Raw genomic sequence first — 22,551 nt, 5'->3', positions numbered from 1 at the left:
GTCCCTTGGTCACATCAAAGATTACAACAGTGGCCATGTCTGTCTTGTACTGGGTGAAGACTGCCCCCAACTGGCTGTAGGCGGCAGTGGCCATGAAAGAAATGTAAGAAAAAAAAGGAAGCAGAAACCTCCAGCTTACAGAGAAAATTTATTCTTAAAGACAAGCATCTAGTCATGAAGCTGTCCAGCATTTCAGATTACTGTGTTTTTCGGGATTACTATTCAAGAAAGCAGCATGGTCTGTCCTTAAATGGTCAGCATACAAGCTCCATTAGCTAGAGGAAATGATCAATTACAAGAGACAAAATCTGCTTCTGACTTTCAGTAAAAGTTCCATCCATGATACTAAAATTCAAACTCAAATGACATGCATCAGATCCTGGCCACTGCTCAGAACACAAAGGAAACTTAAAATGATTTGTTCAAACCAAAAATCTACAAGTAACTCAGTAAAAGACTTTATATGTAGTCAACCAAGAAATGCTTTCTTTTCTTTTTTCCTTTTTTTTTTTTTTGTTTTCTGCGACAGGATTTCTCTGTAGCTTTGAGGCCTGTCTTAGAACTAGCTCTTGTAGACCAGAACAGAGATCCACCTGCCTCTGCCTCCAGAGTGCTGGGACTAAAGGCATGCACCACCACTGCCCTGCAAGAAATGCTTTCTTAAATAAACTTAAATTTTTTTTTTTCCGAGACAGGGTTTTTGAGCCTGTCCTAGAACTAGCGCTTATAGACCAGGCTGGTCTCGAACTCACAGAGATCCGCCTGCCTCTGCCTCCCAAGTGCTGGGATTAAAGGCGTGCGCCACCACTGCCCGGCTAAAAATTTTTACTTGTTTATTTTTTAAGACAGGGTCTCATTAGGTAGCACTGGCTGACCTGGAACTCATTGTGTAAACTAGGCTAGCCTCTAAGTCACAGAGATTAGCCTATTTTTGCCTCCTGAATGCTGAGGTTAAAAGCATGTTGTTTGTAGGCTGATCAATGCAGCTGTTTTACTCTCTGAACTTCAGGCAAGCTTTATTTATTAAAAATACAAATATCACTACAGTATCATGCCTGGCCTTATTAAACTTTTCATCTGCACATTTGTCTTTCCCTGTAGACATGTAACCCCTAGGGAGCCCAGAATATGTTCTGGACATGTCCAGCCTGAACAGATGCTTTGCCAAACCTGACTGTACCGAAGATGTATAAACTGTGTACCTGGCCAGAAAAGGAACCGTTTTAGAGTGGAGGGAAGGATCAGAGATGGTTCAGTGGTTAAAGACGCCTGTCACCAAGGCTGACAATCTGAGTCTGAACTGTGACCCACATGGTGGAAGAGAGAACTAACTGCTACAAGTTGTCCCCTAACTTCTGTATCCAATCATAGCACATAGATCAGGGAACACATGCATCGCCACATGTACACGTATATACATAAAATAAACAAATGAAGAGGGGTTCCCATTACAACTGTATGAAAGGCAGCCCTGAAACCAGAGCATGGAACAGTTTTGACAAAGGGAAGTCACCCAAAGTAGCCTCACAAAGAGTTGTGACCTTAATACCAAAGGCCCAGAGATCAATGATAAGGAAGTCACCAAAGACAGAAATAACTCAGCATCTATCACCCCGTTTACTGCCTATTTCCTTATTTTTTTCACCTATCATAATAAAAAAGGATAAAAATAATAATACCCCCCGTGTGGTCTGACACTGAAACGTCTTTTTTTAAAGTTGCCAACTCTGGGGCTCTTGGGGGGGTGACTGGATAAGGAGAGCACTAACTCCTCCAGTGGGTGATCCGACTGCATTCCTGAGAGGTGTAGGAAGTAGGCCCCTGGGCAGGCTTCTTAAGAGGAGCTTGCTCCTAGTCCTTATTTTCTGTTTGCTCCTGTTTCCTAGCCACCATAAGGTAAGCAACTTTGTTCTGCCATTCCCTTTTACCATGGCCCACAACTAACAGAACCAGATGACCATAGACTTAAAACCCTAAAACAACAGGACAAAACTCTAGGGTGTTTGTCACAGAAACAAACAAATAAAAAGTATAATATGGCCAGTGTCAGGTATGTACAGGTACAGAAACACAACCCATTAATCCCAGTGAGTTCAAGGCCAGCTAGAGCTAGTTAGACCCTACATACAAACAAACAAACCAAAACAAACAAACAGATACAGAAATTGGAAATTTCTGGCTATATATAATTCATTAAAATTTAGTCAACAACACAAAAAATTCTGTTAGTAATCTATCTAAAAGGTGAGCAAGTCAACCTGTAAGGAAGTTTTATTTGTAACACTGGAGAATCACACACAACTTAAGAGCCGCATTAGCAACACTGGAGCTGAGCCAGTTATATTTGTTCTAAGGTTCATGCTATCTCCTCTGCTCAACAGCATCCCTACAGAGGCTGTGACTATTTCAGCACTGTTAAGAATCAACTGGCAAAGTAAATCCAACAGGTGCCTCATGGAACCAGAGTAAGGTCACTTACCCCAAGGAATCTTATGCAGCCACTGCAAACGGTGCATGTGGCAGGGAGATGCAAGGAGATGCACCATGGTGGAGTTATGGAGAAGATCGACTGTAAATCATGTGATGTCCACATACGCAAAGCAAAGCAAAGCAAAGCACAGAATTCTCTTGGAATTTAGAAGCAGAATGGCATCTGAGACTCTACAACTATTCCCAATAAAAACACTCTGCCACTGAGTTGTCTTGAATGAGGTGTGTCTGCTAGTCCCAGTTAAGATCACATATTGGCCCTCACACAGTGAGAGTGAGTGACTTCAGTACCCCACTCACCAACAGACAGGTGATCCACACAAAAATTAAACAGAGAAGTGCTGGCGCTAACTAGTCTCATAAGATCTAACAGATATTTATAGAACATTTCACCCAAACATAAAGGAACATGGCTTCTCAGTAGCTCTAAAATTGAAAATACACTTGGACACAAGCAAGTCTCAACAGATACAAGAAAACACTCTGCATCTCATCAGCCCACCAGACTACAGCTGGGCATCAACAACAGAAAGTGTGTAAACTCATGGAAACTGAACAACTCATTACTGAAGGAAAAATGAGACAAGATAGAAATTAAAAACTTTTTTTTTTTTTTGGTTTTTGGAGACCAAAACTACTCTATGTGATTTTGGAGTCTGTCTTGGAACTCACTTTGTAACCCAGGATGACCTCTAACTCACAGAGATCCGCCAGTCTCTGCCTCCTGAGTGCTGGGATTAAAGGCGTGCACCACCACTACCCAGCAGAAATAAAAACATTTTAGAATTGAATGAAAATACAACATACCAAATTTATGGGACACAATGAAGGCTATTCTAAGAGGTAAGTTCATAACACTAGTGATATATTAAAAAACTGAGATAGGCAGGGGTGGTGCACTTGGGAGGCAGAGGTAAGGGATCTCTGTGAGTTCAAGGCCAGCTTGGTCTACTGAGCTAATTCCAGGATAACCAGGGCTACATAAAGAAACCCTGTATCAAACAAACAAACAAAAACTCAAACGACCCCCCCCCCCAATTGGAGAGCCCTCATATTACTAATTTAATGACACATTTGAAAGCTCTAGTTAAGAGGCTTAATTTAACATTAGTGCAGCCATGATAGGCTGTGGACCAACAATCCTGGGATTAGGCCTCACCCTTACAATAACCAGGAAAAACCACAGACTGTACCCTGGGGGGGGGGGGACCAATCAGAAGTGAGACAAGTACCAGCTGCTCCAGAACATTAAGAATAGCTTACATAATCTGTATACAAACCGCCAATTTCCTTGCAGCAAAGCCAATACCAATCCCTGCTTGACAAAACTTGTTACCTCACTCCTGCCCAATCTGAATCTAGAATTTCCCTCCCCTCCCCCATCCTTTACTCCTTAAAAACCCTGCCATAGCTGAGCGCAATGCTCTCCCTGGTCCAATCACTGTGTCAGAAGGAATGGTGAGCCCAAGCTCGGGCTTGCAATAAAGGTTCTCTGTTTTTGCATATGAACCTGGACTTCTGGTGGTCTCTGGGGGTACATGATGCAGGCATAACGCTAGAACAAAAACAAGGAATAATACATAAAAGGAACAGATGAAAAGAAATAATCAAACTCTGGGCTCAAGTCAATAAAATAGAAAAAAAAAGTAATGAAACAAAGTTGGCTCCTTGAAAAAAAAAAAATCAAAAGATTTACAAACCCAAATTAAGTAAAAGGCCGAGAGAGAAGATCCAAATGAATACAATTAGATATGAAAAGTGGAACAAAAGACACCAAGAAAATGCAGAGAATTATAAGGATATACTTTAAAAATCTGTACTCAACCAAATTGGAAAATTTAAAAGAAATGGATAATTTTCTCAATTAATACCATCTACTAAAGTTAACTCAAGATCAGATAAGCAAATTAAACAGACCTATAACCCCTAGTGAAATAGAAGCAATCATTAAGTTTCCCCCCCAAAAAAAGAAAAAAACCCCACCAACAACAACAACCCAGGGCCAAATGGTTTTAGCACAGAATTCTACCAGACTTTCGAGGAAGAATTAATGCACTACTCCTCAAATTACTCCATAAAATAGTAACAGAAGGAACAAATCTACTTCCTCAAAGAACATGTAAAATTTATAAATAAACTACTTGTAACCCAAATTCGAGAACTTATCAAAAGGATCATGTACCATGATCAAGTAGGCCTCATCCCAAAGATGCAGGGATGGTTCAGTGCAAAACCACACGATTATCTCATTAGATGCAGAAAAGGCTTTAGACAAAATCCAACACCCTTTCATGTAAAAGTCCTGTGGAGATCAGAGATACAAGGGACATACCTCAACCCAACAGAGGCGATTTACAACAAGTTCACAGCCAACACCAACCTAAACAGAGTGAAACTCAAAACATTTCCAACTAAAATCAGAACAAAACAAGGTTATCCACTCTCTCCATATCTATTCAATACAGTACCAGAAGTCTTAGCTAGAAAAGTAAAACAAATGAAAGAGATTAAGGGGTTACAAACAGGAAGAAGTCAAAGTATTTTTATCTGCAGATGATACCACTGAATACATAACTGACCTTAAAAATGCTTTCTGAAAACTCCTACACTTTCAACAAAGTAGCAGGATACACAATTAACAAACAAAAATCAGTGATCACAGCATACAGAGATCTTCACGTATTTGGCTACATACTTATAAAATTCTATTGCAAATGCTTATAAAGATCTCAGCATTTTATCTCGAGGTGTTGCTGTTTCCCAAAACTAACACAGCCTACTGATTACAGGAAGACAGTGGAGAATCTAGAACTAAGAACAGACATGTGGCAAATGGGGATGACGCTGAGAAAGGGTCCTGGGCACAAGATAAACTCACCTTCCTGGAGGCCTGGTACCAGCTTGTAAACAATGTCCTGCATGGTTCTGTCATGACTGCAAAAGAGAACAGGCAGTGGGTAATTTACATTACATCTTCTATTTAACAACTTTCTAAAAGTTACCTAGGACTTGAACTGAGGCATCATTTACTAAAGTAAATGATGGTTTCAGCTACCTGGAATGAGGTCACCCTGGGGACAGTGCCTCCACCCTGCTGGACAAAGGGCTAAGCTCAACTTTCTGGACACGGGCAAACATGAAGGTGCAGAGCTACTTTATCTATAGTAGTTTGCTTTTTTTTTAAGCATAAAATATAATGATGTCAAGTAATTTTTTTCTTGAATAAAGTGATAGAGAATTTCTTAATTTTCAAAGCCATTTTAACCTCCAATCCTTATTGTATAAGCCTATATGAATCCAGTAACTGGCCAATGATTACACTCCAACAAATGCACAGGAATCTAGCCAATCTGGGCTCCGCTCAGTGGCTACCCACGGGCAAGTTCTAGTGCAAATGTAGCCACCTCAATGCTGTGGACCAGCACTCACTGCACGAACCAACTTCTTGTGCTTTGGAGGCTCTTGGCTATGAGGCCCAACTGTATAATGAAAGGTTACACAGAGCTCCAAACCTCCTTTACACTACCTAGACCAGGATGCACGCACTCAGGTGCAAATTTAGACTTTGTAGATTGGGTTTTGCCAACTTAGCACAAACTGGAGTCACCTGGGAAGAGAGAACCTCAATTGAGGAGTTCCTCCCACCAAACGGGGCCTGTGGGCAGGGCAGGGTCTTAATTAGTGATTAATATAGGAGAGCCCAGCCTACTGTGTGAATGTCACTCCTGAGCAGGTGGTCCAAGACTGTACGGGAAGGCAGGTTGAGCAGGCCATGGAGAATAAGCCAGCAAGCCCTGATTCTCACAGGAACAGGGATGAATTGTTACCTACAAGAATAAGCTAAATAATTCCTGGGTTGGCTTTGGTTAGTGTTTTATCACAGCAACAGAGACACAAACTAAGATAGGGCCCTCCATCATTTGATGCCCTTAACATCTTTACTACACCATGGAGCTTCTGCTAGAGCTCACAGATCACAACCATGCTGAGTGGGGCAAGTTGGAAACATAGCATAGACTACTTTTTGGATGGAAGGTTCTCAAAATGGAGCTGTTTCTTTAAAGTGAGCATGCTCACACTCCAGGTTCACAGCGGCATTTTCAACTCTCTCTGCAAAGGTCTCTACCCTGCTGTTCCTGGTTACACATCTTTCCCCCCTAAATCTTGAAACGTAAATGCTGAAGCCAAGAAAACCCCTTCGACCTAACACCACAGGGCCCACAGGCTTCCTCTCATTCCCCTGTAAGTAGAGAATCAGACAGGAAGTGGGGACAGATGAAACCGAATCACGGGCAGAGGACGGCAGCAGCACAAGTACCCTCCTAGACAGTTTCAGACGGAACCCAGACATTGCCAGGGAGAGAGGCACTGAGAGCTGGGGATACAGCTCAATTGGTACAACGCTTTCCTTGCATTTACAAAGCTCTGGGTTTGATCCCTAGCACTGTATAATGGAGTGTAGTAGAATATACTTATAAACTCAGTTCTTGGGAGGTAGAAGCAGGAGGGTCAGAAGTTCAAGGCTACATAAAACCCTGCGTCAATTAAGCCAGAGAGAGAGAGAGAACCTCTTAGAGGTCAAGGGTTTATGGCAGGCAATAGCTGCTACCTAGCTCATACTGTGAGTCACAACACTCAAGCCTAGATACCTCCCTGCTCCTTTACTTATCCAACCAACACCTTGGTCCACTGCTGGGGCTCCTGCCCCGTATCTCTTTTTTGTTTGCATGACAATCTAAGCTTCCATGAGAGACCTGCCCATGATAGCTCTTTAGTGTTCTGCCTCCCACAGCAAACTCCAGCAACCCTCAAGAGGGCAGCAATGTCCCCCCCAGCCTCCATTCCTGTCAGCAGTAGTTCAAGTGGGGAACCTGTCTCTGAGCGCTACAGAACTGCACCCCAGAGAGAGAGAGAGAGAGAGAGAGCGAGAGCGCGCGCGAGAAGGAGCAGGTGACGCGGCCTGTACCATCACATGAGGACAACAAAAGCAGAACAGAGCCTGCGACAGGTGGCATCCCAAGGAAGTCCAACAGCGAGTAGACGTATGGGAAGGCACCAGCTGAGGGATAACTATGGCAGTGAGTGAGATGTGCCTAGAACCACCGCAGTGACAAAACCAAAAACCTATCACTATACAGGGTTTGGTCCTGTACAGGACAGGAACTTGGTTCAAGAGTCAATGGGAATTTGGACAGAAGTTCCTTAAATCAGATGTCCCCCACCCACTCCACATGAGACACTGGAAAGGACTCAGGACAATAATTAACACCAAGAACTGCTAGACATTTCCATACGTCCACCACACAGGACACACAGACCAGGAGGCCTTCTCCAGAGATTCTAAGAAGAGATGACATGGCAATGAAGTTAGGTACACAGAAAACAACTCTCATCTCAGGGTGGTGATATAGGAGGGTCATCTGTCTATCTGTTGCTTTTATTGGTTAATTAATAAAGAAACTGCTTGGCCTGATAGGTCAGAACATAGGTGGGTGGAATAGACAGAACAGAATGCTGGGAAGAAGGGAAGTGAGGTCAGATGCCATGGAGTCAGCCGCCAGGTCAGACATGCTGAATCTTTCCCGATAAGCCTCCACCTCGTGGTGCTACACAGATTATTAGAAATGGGTTAATCAAGATGTGAGAATTAGCCGGTAATAGGTAAGAACTAATGGGCCAGGCAGTGTTTAAATGAATAAAATTTGTGTGTTGTTATTTCGGGTGTTAAGCCAGCCGGGCGGGACGAAAAGCAGGCCTGCTCACTTTTACTACAGGGTGGGATAGAAACAGGGGCATCAGTAGTGCTGCCTGGACATCTGGAGGCTTCCAAGGTCAGACAACTCAACTGCTACTGCTCCAGCTGTAATGTGACTGTGAGCTATGACTGTGACATGCTGTTCACCTCTTCCTTTCAGTTCATCTCCTGATTCCCTCCTGCCAAATGTATCTGTGACTTAATTTCCTCCAGAGTGACCTCTGAAATTAGAAATTTTACTTATAGACTCTTGCTTCTTGGCACAAGTTCTAGCCCAGGGGCAAGTTACTACTCTAATGAAAGACAGGTCTGGGGTCTCTTCTACTTCAAACTGTTAGTGTAAGAAAACTTAAAAGATTCCAATTGTTTGCATGGTCCCTCCAGGACAGGTGCTACTAGATACTGGTATGGTTCTGTCACCTGCAATGTAGTATCTGGGGGCCAAGAACAAGGTGGCCACCATCATACAGATGTATGGACATCATGGCCAGGGAGCACCAGCCCACGTTGTTACTCACCCGATATACTGTAGCGGGTGGCTCTGATGGATCACGATCCTGCAAGTGGGGCAGGTATTATTCTCCTCCAGATATTTCACCAGGCAGCTCCTGCAAACTATCCAAAGGGAGAGGATGACAGCGACCCAGAAGACAGGCGCTAGCTGCTGCCACGCCCAGCCAACTCCAAGGGGGCTAAGAAGGTACTTGCATACATAACCTCCTCTACATAGCTCCTGACTTCTGAAGAGAATCTGCCTTTGGGCTGCACTGCGTGGGTACCACCTGTTATACGCCCTGGCCTAGGAACCAACTAGAAACACCAAGGAATGGTTGCCTAAGCCACTATGTGGCAAGATCATGAAAATATAACTAATATTTAAAAATCTGCAGTTTGGTCTAAAATATGACAAAAGTGTCTTTTATAGCAAAACTATGTAAAATTCAGTGAAACTGCCTAACACAAATTGTACCACCAATTTCTAACAATACAATTAATCTTAGCCTAAAATTCTTTAAAAGTAGAAAACATTTTCAAAACAGAAAATGAACAAGACGGAGGTCATACGTGTTGGTCACTATTCCGTGCAGCAGTCATGTCTCTAGGTGATCCACATAGGATATCCACCTTCCAGAGAGACAAAAAAATTAAAACAAAACAAAACTTAAGGGAGGCTGGAGAAATGGCTCAGTGGTTAGGAGCACTTGGTGCTCTTGCAGAAGACCTAGGTTCAGTTTCTAGCATCCACATGGTGAACTGTCTACAACTCAAGTTCCATAGGATCCAATGCCTTCTCTCTCTGCTAGTACTGCAAGCATGCAGCTCACATACAAACACACAGGCTAAACACTCATAGACATAAAAATTAAAAAATAATTAAAATAACAATAATAAAAAAAAACCCTATCCTGCACACAACCAGGCCTGACAAGCAGAATGAGTAACAGGCAACAGGCACCATCCTAACCCTTGAAATTCCACAGGTGCTCGACTATTACAACACAGACACCTCCCTGCTAGAAGAGACTGTCACGTCACCAGTGGCCAACCTGGCGGCTTTCCTTTGTTCAGCTTTCCCGACAGAAGCTTCCCTCAGGGAGTTACCCACAGCATTACTAGTTCAAGGTAAGTTTTCCAACCACCCCTCGAGATCTCTGTTCTTCCTGGCCCTGGTGCCCTGTGCCAGGCTAAGGTTCTAAGGAATGTGCTGGAGATCAGAAGAACTGGCTGTACTCACATGTGTGCAAACACTCAGTCACTGTAGTTGCATCAATGAGGTAGCCGCTGCACAGGCGGCAAGTGATGTGGGCGTTTATGTCCCAGAGTTTAATCTTCCTGGTCAACATCTTTGGCTTCTGTAAGAGAAAGACACTGAAGTAACTGTGATGACGAATCTAGGTTTCAACCTGACTACATCTGGAATTTACTAAAACTCAAGTAGCTGAATATACCTATGAGGAACTTTTTTCTTAATTAGAGTAGGAAGACCCATTTTTCTTTTGAGGTGGGAAGATCCATTTTTAATCTAGGCCAAAAAAGGACATGGAAGAGGAAGCTTGTTCTCTCTGTTTGCCTGGTCTTGTTAGCAAGTCCATCCCTTCACTGGCATTGGAGCCCACTTCTTTGGGATTCTAGTGCATATTGAAGACCAGTTAAGATACCCAACATCATGGACTGAAAAACTACTGAATTCTTGGACTTTCTACTGGAAAATAGCCATTGTTAAGAGTAGCTAGATCACAGTCTGTCTGACTAATACACCAGGTATCTCTTTCCATTCCAGCTTGCCTTTCCTCTACTCACAGACACAGCAAGTGTAGGAGCCCATCCCATCCTTTCTCTTGGACATTTCTTCTCATCTGATCCATTGAATAATGACCCACTTTAGGCCTCAGTGGTAAGTGGAGTCTGAAACTCAACTCAAAGAACTGCCACTAGCCACTATACTATCTAGCAGAAAGACAGAGTCTACCAGAAGATGGTGGTGCCAGCACGCCTTTAATCCCAGTACTAGGGAGGCAGAGGCAGGCGGGTCTCTGTGAGTTCAAGGTTAGCCTGGTCTACAAAGCTAATTCCAGGACAGGCTCCATAGCTACAGAGAAACCTTGTCCTGAAAAACAAAACAAAATAGAAAAAAGCTAGATTAGGTCCTATGGATCCAACTTAATCACCAGCCACTTTGATCTAGATCTGTCATATGGCTTTTCAACATCACAGCTGGTATCTAGGTACAAACCCACCTCAGGAATTTAGCTATCCTCACCCTTGTACTTTTTATGAGAGGGAATACTCCCATACCAAGTCATCACTTAGACCCTGCTGAGCTCCAGACTCACCAACTGCCCCTTAGCATAGTACGACCATCTCAATGCCTTTAGACTCAGCACTGAGCATGGCCATTCAGCCCAGTCCATCTGGATCATTTCTAGCTGTGCTCCTCTCCTAGGCAGCTGACTGATCAATATTACATACCTACCCCACCCTGAACTAATGGTACTCCAGAGAGCCAGCATGCACAGAGTATAAGAAGAGCCAAACTCCTCACTCCTCACCTCCTCTGGATGTCTGTGAGTCCTTCCTCACCCGGTGGCATGGAGGCTTCAGGCCACCAAGTGGATGTGGTGATCCCTCCTTACTCTGAGTTCTGGCGGGCTTCTGCACCTTCCTTCTGTCCCTTGTTCCTTTTCCATTTTCTAGCACAAAAACAGCACTGTTAATTCCAAGCACACTGATGCCAGTCCTGCACACAATCCCACACTAAACTCTACTACATCTCAGCTACGCCCTACATATTAAACCATGGGACAGGGCATACTGGAAATACTGGGAGACAATCAAGAACCACAAATAACTCCAGAGACATTGCTAGAGACCAAACTTCAAGGAAATATGAGGTAGTCACCATATTGAGCCACAGACAGTCAGAAAGGAAAATCAGCTTCAGCTGTGCTTACCTGTGAATGATAGCCTGGAATCGGGGCTACATCGTGAAGTCTGTGGAGAAGCAGAGACGATGTCACCATGAGAGGATCTTCTCTCGCCCTCTACCTTCTAGCAATTCTCAAGTACCATTTCCTTAAACATGTCTGCTCATTTACTTGCTTTAAGTGAGAATGATGATAAAAAAGGTGGCTCTGTTGTGGGGGTCACCTCCAGAGTCCCGAGCCGCGCCCAGTCCAGAGCAGATGTACACTACTTGCTTTGGGGCCCAAGAGGCAGGGTATCTGTGGAAGCTCCATGTGACAGTGGACTTCGGGGGTGACCTGAGAAACCGCAGGAGGGCAATGAGCAGCACTTTGTTGTTCACTTTACTTGAAGCCTGCGATTCTCACATGCTCACACCCAGACTAAGTCACTGTCACCCACTCACTGAATGTGCCCTGGGCCCAGGTGGGCATCGTACCATGGGTAGGTTCAGTGAGCTGCAGCCAGTGAGCCAGGTATTCATATCAGGATGTGAAGATGGGCAGCTAGAGAAATCCTGGTAGAGTAGTCTGAGGCCTCCCAAGAATCTGCAGGCAGTCTGCTTCTTGACTGCGGTGCTTTGAAGGCTCCTGGGAGCCTGGCTGTGACTTTCCATATAGGAACAGGCATTGCTGGTGAAGGGCTTGGAAAGGGGCCTGAAATCTTCACTGGAACAGTCCCAGAGCTCCAGGTATTGGTAGTTTACGGACTGATTACATAGAACCTGGAGACGGTGTACCCTAACATGTCCTGGAACGAACTTACTCTTAAGTGCAACTCAGATAACCTTACCTCTAAAAATTTTCCAGAACTTCACGTTTTTAAAGCTTTTATTTATGTGCACATGCAAGCGTGTGTGTGTGTCTATGTGTGTTTATGTCAGTCTCTCTGCCTGCGGGAATGTATGTAATGTGTGTACGGGTGTCTTGCAGAGGCCAGAAGAGGGAATTGGATCCCCTGAAGCTGAAGTTACAGGCTGTTATGAACTGCTTGTTATGTGTACTAAGAAGGGAACGTGGGTCCTCAGGGAGAACAAGTATACATTCTTAGCCACTAGGCCTTCTCTCCAGCCTCAGAACTACATTTGTTTATTAACTAATCAACCCAGGAAGCTTGTACAAAAGGAATAAGAGAGTGAGTGTGTCCTATCAGGTAAATCAAGGGAGGAAGCACGGAGAAGAAGAGGTGGAGCCAGCTCAAGGCCAGGCCTGTCTTAAACTAGCCCCTGCCTAGTATGGAGGTCACTGACCATATAAAATGCTGTCCCTTGAAACTTGGCAGCTCCTGTAACAAAAGAACCAGAGTGTGGCATTAGGGTTCCACTATGTAGCCTTGGCTGGCCTAAAATTCCCTATAGACCCCAGGCTGACCTCAAAGTTACAATGATTCTCTTGCTTCAGCCTCTCAAGTGTTGGCCTTATAAGTATAAACCACTAAAACACAGCTTTCTAATTGTACTTAACTCCAGTGCTGGGATTATTAAAGGTGTGTGCCACCACTTCTGGCTTACATGGTTTTTGTTTGTTTGTTTTGAGACAGGGTTTCTCTGTAGCTTTAGAGGCTGTCCAGGAACTAGCTCTTGCTGACCAGGCTGACCCTGAACTCACAGAGATCCACCTGCCTCTGCCTCCCGAGTGCTTGGATTAAAGGTGAGCACCACCACTACACAGCACATATAATTTTTTTAAATGAAGTTTGTGTGAAATGGATAAATTCCCAGCAGGGATGGTGGTGGCAGTAAAAACCTGAATTGAGAGTAGTGAGGGAAACTCAAAATATTCTCTATTCTAAGAGCTGAATGTTTTTCATGGGTCGCTGGTCAGAGGTGGAACACACCTTTAATCCCAGCATTTGGGAGGCAAAGGCAGGTGGATCTCTGAATTCAAGATCAACCTGGTCTATAGAGCGAGTTCCAGGGCAATCAGGTCTACGAGGAGAAACCTGGTTTCAAAAACCCAAAAGATAAAAATAAATAGATACAATAAAATAAAACTCTGGGTCTGTGAGTCTACTGAGAGTAAATCATCCTTTCAGGCGTAAAAGTATCTGGGGCCAGAACATGCATTTGTCTATCTTGTACAAGGTTCTGAGTTCAGATTCCAGTACCATGCACAGTTAAAGAACAGATCTTTAACTCACTTTAATTTTTAAAAATAATTTTATGTGCATTGGTGTTTTGCCTGCATTCATTTCTGTGTGAGGGTGCAGGATCTCCTAGAACTGGAGTTACAGTTGTGAGCTGCCATGTAGGTACTGGAAATTGAACCCAGGATCTCTGGAAGAGCAGTGAGTGCTCTTAACTACTAAGCTATTTCTCCAGCCCCACTAATTCACTTAAACTACTAGCCACACATCAAACTCTAGCAAGGCAAGATTTGGAAGAAAACTAACAGACCTACCTTACCCTAAGCAGAGCACTGGCCACCCTCATCTGTCATTCTATAAGGGTAGAGTCGTCCAGGACCAAGTTAGATGTATCCCAGGAATATAGGTAAGCAACAATACAAGGAAAAACATCACTTGTGACAAAAGGTAACAGCAGACTAACATGTGATCCTCCCAACAGACACATAAAAATTATTTTATAAAGCACCCACTCATTATTTTTATAAATCCTAAAAGATGGTAAGGAAATACTTTTAACCCCACTGAAGGAGACACTAACACGATTATTCAACAACTCAGATGTGAAAAACTACAATTCCACGCACGAAGTCTAGTCGGAGGTGACTGGAATGCCCACCAGCTAGGGCCCCACACAGCAGCTGTTCCTCGGCAGTCAGGAAAGGGTGCTCCCAGCCACGCAGGGCCCCATGTAGAAGAAAGCTGCCCACAAAGAACACATCACTGCCAGCAAGGGTGGCCCACGGGTCTCAGAAAGGCCTTGAGTCCCTTCTTCACAATAAACTAAAGAAAAGAGTATCTTACGATTTAAAACCAATGACAGACATACTCCTAGTGGTGGGGTGAAACCAGATCACACTCACACGCAACCCCTCACGGAAATGCTAACACAGTATGTGGTGCCATGTTCAGATGCTGAGTAGGAGGTCAGGGGTATTTATTACCTTTACAATTCAAGATTACGATATGTGGCTCTATTATGAACTGAGACACACATATCTATAACATATTAGAACTATAATAGGGACCATGGCTTAGCAAACTCAGGTCCTCAGGATGGAGAGGTGTTGCTGCACTTACTGTCAAAGGGCCAGCCATGCCAAAGTACTATTTGGTGTTTAGAGAGAAACTCTGTCCGTTTCTACTCTAAATGATGAAAAGAGATTCACCAAAAAACCAAAAAATTCAAATTAAGTGGATTCAGCTGATCAACTTTATTACTAAACTGGGACTCACAAAACGAGAGCTGGTGAGTAGCAGGCCATGGTACCAAGTACCATGTGTGTGCAGCGCTGAGGAAAAGGCTGGCACTCTGTGGTAAAAGCAATACACACAATGCCAAACTTTTACCAGTATTTATCAGTACCCCTACCATACCATGTGGCCAGGTGGCCAGCCTGGGGTCCTCTCCAGGCCTTCTAAGAATCACCTATTTTGGTTTCTTGCTACACTGCACATCATCACCTGCGTGATCAAAAAACAACATGCATGTCAACACAGCAAGCTATAATAGCAGTGGGGTAGAAACTACCATGCAGGCAGGCAAGCAGGTTGGTTACTGTCTTCATCTACTGCAGGATAAGAGCTGTGTGTTGTATTCCCTGCTATGGCAGGCCTGGGCCCAGGACACTTCTTCCCCTTCTGCACACTGCCTAACTTTGGGGTCCACCCAGCAGCCTCCCCAAGGATGGGGTTCACATGCCCTAACTTTAGTCAACACCTAGACAGAATCTCAGTTTATCCCAGTTCTGTGATATGCAAAAATATGAATGATAACTAAAGCCGGGAAATATGGCCCATAAGATATTATGTTCTACACATAATAGTGCTTGCTCCCAAGCTGACAACCCGAGTTCAATCCCTGGGACCCACATGGTGGGAAGAAAGAACCAACTTCCACAAGTTGTCTTCACAAGGCCACAAAGGTCACCCAAAGTAAATAAACAAAAATATAGCTTTAAAATGTTTTTAAAACTAGAAAATAAAACTTCTCTTAATACTGGTTCTAGGTAATGTAATAGAAACTCCTGGTCATGCAACCCAGGTGTTCCATACATAGCTCTAGAAGATAGGACAACCATTAAATCAAGTTGGCAAGATGCCATCCTTGTCCTGGGAATGTAGTTCAGTTGGTGATTGCCTGCCTAACATGAACAAGACCCTGGATTCAATCCCAAGCACCATACAGAGTCAGGCATGGTGAGACATGTCTGTAATCCCAGCACTTGGGAGATGTTGGCAGGAAGATCAGAAGCTCAAAGTCATCCTTAGCTATATGAGTTTGAGGCCACTATGGGTTACATAAGACCCTGATGAAAAGAAAAGAAAAAAGAGGAAAGGAAAGAAGAGAAAAGAATGATATTGTCCTCGTTAAAATCAGTAACACAAGCCCACTCTCCTGTGGGTACGATCTAGATAGAGACACCATCAGACCTATGTCTTAGGCACCACGGATCTAATCAGATTTCAAGTTGGTCCCCAAACAGTCCAGGCCTGGACATTAAACTAAAAGAATAGTTTTTAACAATTAAAAAAAAAACAAAACAAAAACAGATCTTTTCCAAACAAGCCACTTACAAACTTTCAGCTGTTGACAAGCGTCTTCCCGATCTCATTCCAAAGACGACCTCTTTCTGCTCTATGACCTGTCCTTCTGTGCTAACCCCTTCTGTGGCCGTCAGCTGTTATCACTGGTATAGCTCCCATATCTAAGACCACTTGCCTGCCTCCCTTGCCACCCCAGTCTCTTCCAGCACGTCCTGACATCTGTGGGAGTCTTACAGAGGTCCTCCCATGGTTAACAAATGGAACATTATCATCAATAGGATACTGCCAGCCATTGGTAGGTGGGTGTTTCCTACAGATTAGAACTTTCCCAGAATAAGCAGTTTTGTGCTGAGCTTGGACACTGTACCCTCCCAGGCATCCAGTTATGTGCCCTTCAATTAGTGCTGAAATTGTGACTTTCTATGATCTGGTTCTCCACCCGGCCAAAAGTGCTTATGCTATCAGTCTCCAGGGACAACCAGTGGCCTTGGGGGTAAGCATGATCTCCAATGTGTCACCAAAGACTGATGCTGAGACAAAAGCCTGTCCAGATCTATGACCTCACCAAAATGCCTTGTCTTTGGCTGTGTTGTGGCATTTCACCTTCCAAAACCAGCCAACAGGGGAACAAGTCAGGTGGTCATGGGTGGCTGATAAGTGTCACAAAGCAGAAATATTCCAACCTGGACTGTCTTACTCCAAAGTCTACCACTCTGAGGATGTCAGGAGGACAGAAAACATCAATCTAATGCTAGACCTCCTGGAGTGTCAGGATGGTGCATAGCAACACAGCACCAGACTTCCCTGAGTTGTCGGGATGGAAATCAACCTAGCACCAGAACCCAGGGATCTGTTCAGGAAAGACGAGAGGGACCTTCCTCTGACAACAAGGCCAACTGTAAAATCCTGGAAGTAACTATTTGTGGGACCTGCTAAGCCCCCTACCCTGCAGGGGGTTGTGGGATGGGAGCCAGGTTGGCTTTAAGCAGACCTCCTCCTCATTTCCTGCAAGAGGTGGCATACCATCTGAAGTTGCTCTTTAATACTTCAGTGACAGGAAAGTGTTGTTTAATGAAAGATAAAGATATTATCAAACAGAAAACTGTGTCCTGCAGGTGGGCATGAGGGTCCCATCCTAGACTGTAGGCTGCTGTCACAAAACACCCTTCAGTGGGGGCTGGAGAAATGGCTCAAAGGTTAAGAGCACTGGCTGCTCTTCCAGAGGTCCTCAGTTCAATTCCCAGCAACCACATGATGGCTCACAACCATCTGTAATGAGATCTGGTGCCCTTTTCTGGCCTGCAGGCATACATTCAGGCAGAATATTGCATACATAATAAATAGATAAATCTAGAAAAATTATATAAAAATACTACAATGGAAGGCTTGTGAGCATCCTAAGTTTATTTCTCAGCACTGGCAGCTGGGTCACAGCAGACTCTGGCTTATTCAGACCCAATCACCATGCCAAGTCCTTTGACGCAGAAAGGATGGAAGAGCTCTCAGGGTTTTTGATAAGGCATGTATTCTGTCTTTGAGGACAGAATTTCCCACAAAGTTCATTTCTCCTGCAGTCATCTTTGAGTTACAACTTCAACCTAAAAAAGCGGGAGGAATGAAAACAACATCGGGGCCACAGTAGATAGCCACTGATCATAGCTCTTGCATTTTTGTTCCACGAGTTTGTTTGTTTGTTTGAGTTTTGTTATTGTTTGCTCTGGTAAGAACTTAGATTAAAAAACAAAAACGAGTGGTGGCGGTGAGATGCCTCAGGGGGTACAGGTACTTGCCACCAAGTCTGAGGACCTAAGTTCAATTCCTGGAACCCACATAAAAACGGCAGGAGACAACAGAATCCAGAAGCTATCTTCTGACACGCATATGTGCTCAGGGTTTCTGCACTCAGAAACATAAACTCACACAATAATTACAAAATTTTAAAAAAACGTAAAAGTCCTTGAAGTAAGGGCAGTTATGGTATGCATGCTTTGACCCCCCCATTGCTAGTTTGTAGAGCACATCCTGAGGACTTTAGCAACCAAGCTGACACATACCCTCAGCACAAAGCCACAAAAGCCACTGGCTACAATGTGCTTTAGGCTAGAGTTTGTTGAACCAGGAGACAGAGAAAGTCACTACAAACTCCTCATGTGACCCAGAGGCCTCCATTAGGCCTTACAATAGCCACAGGTCCTAGTAAGACACACTGTACCAAAAACGTCAGGAATCCCACACAGGACCCAGGAAGCTTCTGTAGGCATAGGACCCCATGAGGACCAATGAGATCCAGTTAACCTCCATTCTTGAGGTCCAACTAACACCGCAGAGTCTGTTCAATACAACACACAGCCAACAACAGGCCGAGGGAGACAGCATCTCCAGCAAGGGCTGCTCCTCTTGGGGAGTCTGCTCCATCAGTAGGTCATCCACAACAAAAAGGGGTTAAACTTATGACACCCTTATCCTTTTGGCTTTTGTACCTTTAATTCTGTAAGAAGGTATGTGGCAGAGAAAAGTGCTTTCTTATTTTTAAAGGCTTCATCTATCTTTGTGATTGATTAATTTTGAAACAGGGTTACACTATGTTGCCCAGACCTGTCTCCAACTTCTGAGCGCAAATGATCCTCTTGTTTCAGTCTCACGAGTAGTAGCAAGGATTACAGACACATATTACCATGTCCAGCTAAATTTAACGATAACCAACTCACAGAACTAAGCAACAGTTCTAGCTTTTAAAGCATGATGTGCAGCATTCTTGTAATATGAACCGTATGATTGTGAGGGTAACAACAGACAACAGGAAGCTGACCTTCAACCTCAATGTATTTCTAAATAAAGAAAAGTTACATCTTTAACTTTAAATCCGATTCTGAATATCAAACAAACAAGGCAGCAAATAATAAATTTGGCCATTAAAGAATAACAACACAGACCCAAACAAACCTTGTTTTAAAGCACAAATAAACCCCCAATAATTCTAGTTAATAACCTTGTGAACTTGAGTTGGAACCTCCCAAAGTCCAGAAATGACAGGGAGGTGACCATCAGGGGCAAGAGCATCTAGAATGACTTCGGGTAAGTACCCTGAGCCACCTCCAGGTCTACTCACAAGACCTGGGCTGGAGAGAGGGGGCTCCAGTCTACAGGACATCTCTGAGCATAATATTCCCCAAAGGGACAAATAACCCAACCTTTTCAGAATGTCACTTCTTCCACGCTATTTTGAAAAAAACCACTTATAACAAAGTGCATGAGGTCCAATGTACCAGGAAAGACACTTGTGTTTAAGATGGTTAAGAAAAACTAGAAGGTTGGTTTATAATTTATTTCAGAATAGCATGGCAAGATTCTGGAAATCACTCACTCAGAGGGTAGATACTATTCTCCTACACCCCACTCTGTTCACAGGGGTCTGTTTGCCAGAACATTCCAAATGGTAAGTTAACCACCGGGAACGTTTTCGGTTTGTAACAGATGCCTCTTAAATAGAATACATACATGTATCACAATCATCTGAACTTTTACAGTGATATCAGACATATGTTATTTAGAGGCCTCATTCTAACACACCACTCTACACACAACTCTTTCTGTTTCTGAGAGAGCATCTTACTATAAGCCTGAACTGGCCTGGAATTAACTACTGTAACTCAGGTTTGCCTTAAACTCAAACCCACTACAATCCTGTTTCGGCTCCCAAGTGATGGGATTATAGGTGTGAGTCACCAAGTCTGGAGCTTCCAGAGGCTGCCTTGCTCTGTCATTGGCCTCTTCTCCATTGTCCTTTGAGATGCCCCTGGAGAAGACCTGGGTCTCCAGCTGGCAGTGTAGGAGGGAGCTAGACTGGGATACTCCCTGTGGAACGCCCAGAGGAGGCCAAGTACCCTGACTACAGGCTTATGAAACTTGACCAGAAGCATGGTTAAGCCTGGGCTCTCGACCTTCTGCTGGAACCAATTTTGACTCAGGGCACTACATTCTGGGGTAATACGTTGTACAGCAACATATGTTTAAAAGTCCAAGCATGGGAAGATGAAGAGCAAACAAATTCTCATTCTTTTCTAAAAGTTCATACAGCCAATTACTATAAAGGGCACAACCAAAGAACAAACCAGACGCAAGCTCTGAGTCCAAGGGTCCCAACTACAGGGACGCTTGGCAAACACATCTTTCCACTCTGGGCCATTCAGGAGCATGCTCAGTTGGCACTTAGTACTAAGGCACCTAAACTTGTTTTTTTCCTGATGAGTCAAAAAGCAAAGCAGATCAAAATGAAAGATGGAATCAACCATCAAGCATTTCTTGGAAATCTAAATAGCCCAGAGTCTAGACACCCTATAACCAGCACTTTTAAATGCAATCTGACCAAAGAGCTTCCACGGGGAACACACCCGTTGTTGACCACCCCAGGTCTGTGTGGGAGTTAGGCCACTCCAGAATCCGCTAGCCATTTCATCCCCAAACACACTAGGTTCCCAGTGCACATCTCGGTACTTGCGCTAGTCAAGAGCAGCACACTATGACCTCTTAATGTCTCGCACAGCCGCAAAAAACACATTTCACTTTTCCACAAACACTGTGTTCTCCATGGCAGACTGGGAATATTTCAGAGAAACAAAACCTCTTCCCAAGGCCCTCTTAATGCTTTCCTTTTGGGGGGTGAAACAGAGAGTGTGGATGCTGGGTGCTCATCAATGCAAGAGCCCCCCTCAATTCTCTGCCCATTCACCTCACCTTCCTATCTACTGGAGTGCCTCCAGGCCACGGGTATACCTCTGCCTCTGTACACACCCTCATGACCTTCTGGGGAAAGAGAAGGGGGAGTGAGCCAAGACTAGGGAAAGGCACAATCCTGTAGTAGCTGAAGACAGCATGGGAGGCAGCTTGGAGGCTGGGACGACTTGGAGCAGCAAGTACAGGTCGTGATAACCCTGAGTCCTTGGAGCTAGGAAGAACTCCAACTTTGCCTTGTAACTATCCTAAGACCCTCACCCCTGAGGGTGCTCGGGGACTTGTGGGAAGTGCAGGGTTTGAATCCTCAGGCTCCAATAACCAGGATCTCACACTTAAGCACTTCACAGAAAGGGTCCCGGTGTGGGCTGGATAGATCTGGGAAACTCCTGGGCCCCCAATGCCTAGTGATCTTTACAGCAGATATTAGGGTCTGTATGCCTGGAGGCCCAGGCCTCCCTGCCTTGAAGTTCCATCTATTATCCCGGTACTTCCTCGTGGTTCAGCCCCAAGGCTTTTGCCCTAAAGCGACCCACCTTTGGTTCCAATTGTTCAGAAGACTGTCTACATTCTGAACCCTCCTCACAGTTTACCCTCGGAGCCCCAAACTACTCTAAGGATCTTCACAGGAGTCCAGATTCTTCTGGGCCAGCCTTGGTTTCCCAGCTCTCTACAACTGATTTGTCCCTGGGTCCTGACCTTCCTATAGTACTGGCCCTCCGCGGGGTGGTCTCAGGGTCTTAACCCTCCTCTGTAATCTATCTTGAATTGGACCCTCTCAGTGATTCTGGCATTTTCTAGGTCCTGTCGGGTCCTGAGATCCAGTCTTCCTCAATGACCTTTCCTAGACTCTTGTCAGGTCTCTAGTACAGACCCTCTTCCCCCACCCCCAGTGAGCAATCCAGGATCGGGTCTCCACCTCTTCAGAGGTCCCAGCTCTATGAGGGATCTGCCCAGTACCAGTATTTCTGGCCTAGTCTGGGTCCTGTCTAGTCTGAGGTTCTGGTATCCCTGGATCCAGCCTGGTCCAGACTCATGTTCTTCCGGGGTCCTGTTCTCTGGAATCCTGCCTGGTGCCTGTTCCAGCCCGTCTGGGATCCTTGTCTTCCCTAGGTCCTGTTCTCTCGGGGTCCAGTCTGTTCAGAATCCAGCCTGGCTGTGTGTTCTCCCTGATCTACGATTCTGCCCACCCCTGGTCCAGCCTGATCAAGGAAGGGTCCAGCCTGGTGCTGGCTCTTGTCTTCCCAGGGTTCTGCCTGGTCCCGGTTCCTGTCCTCCCAGGGTCCAGGTTGTTCAGGGATTCAGAATGGCCCAGGGTGCTGCCCTCCCAGGGTCCAGACCTCCCAAGTCCTGGCCTTCTGGCAGGCTTTTAGGGTCCCGCCTCCCGGGTTTGCCGAGGGCGCTGGGCTCGCAGCCTTCTACGGACCAGGGGCCGAGGCCGC

The 22,551-nt window shown here is 44.8% G+C and overlaps 1 protein-coding gene across 4 annotated transcripts in view; it reads right to left on the bottom strand.

The window, feature by feature from the left end:
• Pcgf3 (polycomb group ring finger 3) overlaps positions 1 to 22,551 on the bottom strand; it is a 46,227-nt gene that overhangs the window by 23,448 nt on the left and 228 nt on the right. For 2 of the 4 annotated variants that reach the window (XM_041632134.1, XM_041632137.1), the window contains exons 2-6: positions 11,698 to 11,737; positions 11,296 to 11,436; positions 9,981 to 10,098; positions 8,764 to 8,860; positions 5,369 to 5,424 (exon numbers count right to left, since the gene is read on the bottom strand). In XM_041632134.1, the coding sequence (XP_041488068.1) occupies positions 5,369 to 5,424; positions 8,764 to 8,860; positions 9,981 to 10,089 (262 nt within the window). In that variant the 5' untranslated portion in view covers positions 10,090 to 10,098; positions 11,296 to 11,436; positions 11,698 to 11,737. Of the gene's footprint in view, positions 1 to 5,368; positions 5,425 to 8,763; positions 8,861 to 9,980; positions 10,099 to 11,295; positions 11,437 to 11,697; positions 11,738 to 14,106; positions 14,147 to 22,551 lie in introns of those variants that run through there. The other 2 variants (XM_041632135.1, XM_041632136.1) reach the window with 2 other exon arrangements.

The sequence above is a fragment of the Microtus oregoni genome, unplaced genomic scaffold (genome assembly GCF_018167655.1).
Source record: "Microtus oregoni isolate MIOR12 unplaced genomic scaffold, Mior012 000040F_ref0000088, whole genome shotgun sequence".
NCBI classification, from domain to species: Eukaryota; Metazoa; Chordata; class Mammalia; order Rodentia; family Cricetidae; genus Microtus; species Microtus oregoni.
Note: the sequence above shows the minus strand (reverse complement) of the source record. Positions and strands in the feature narration are given on the sequence as shown.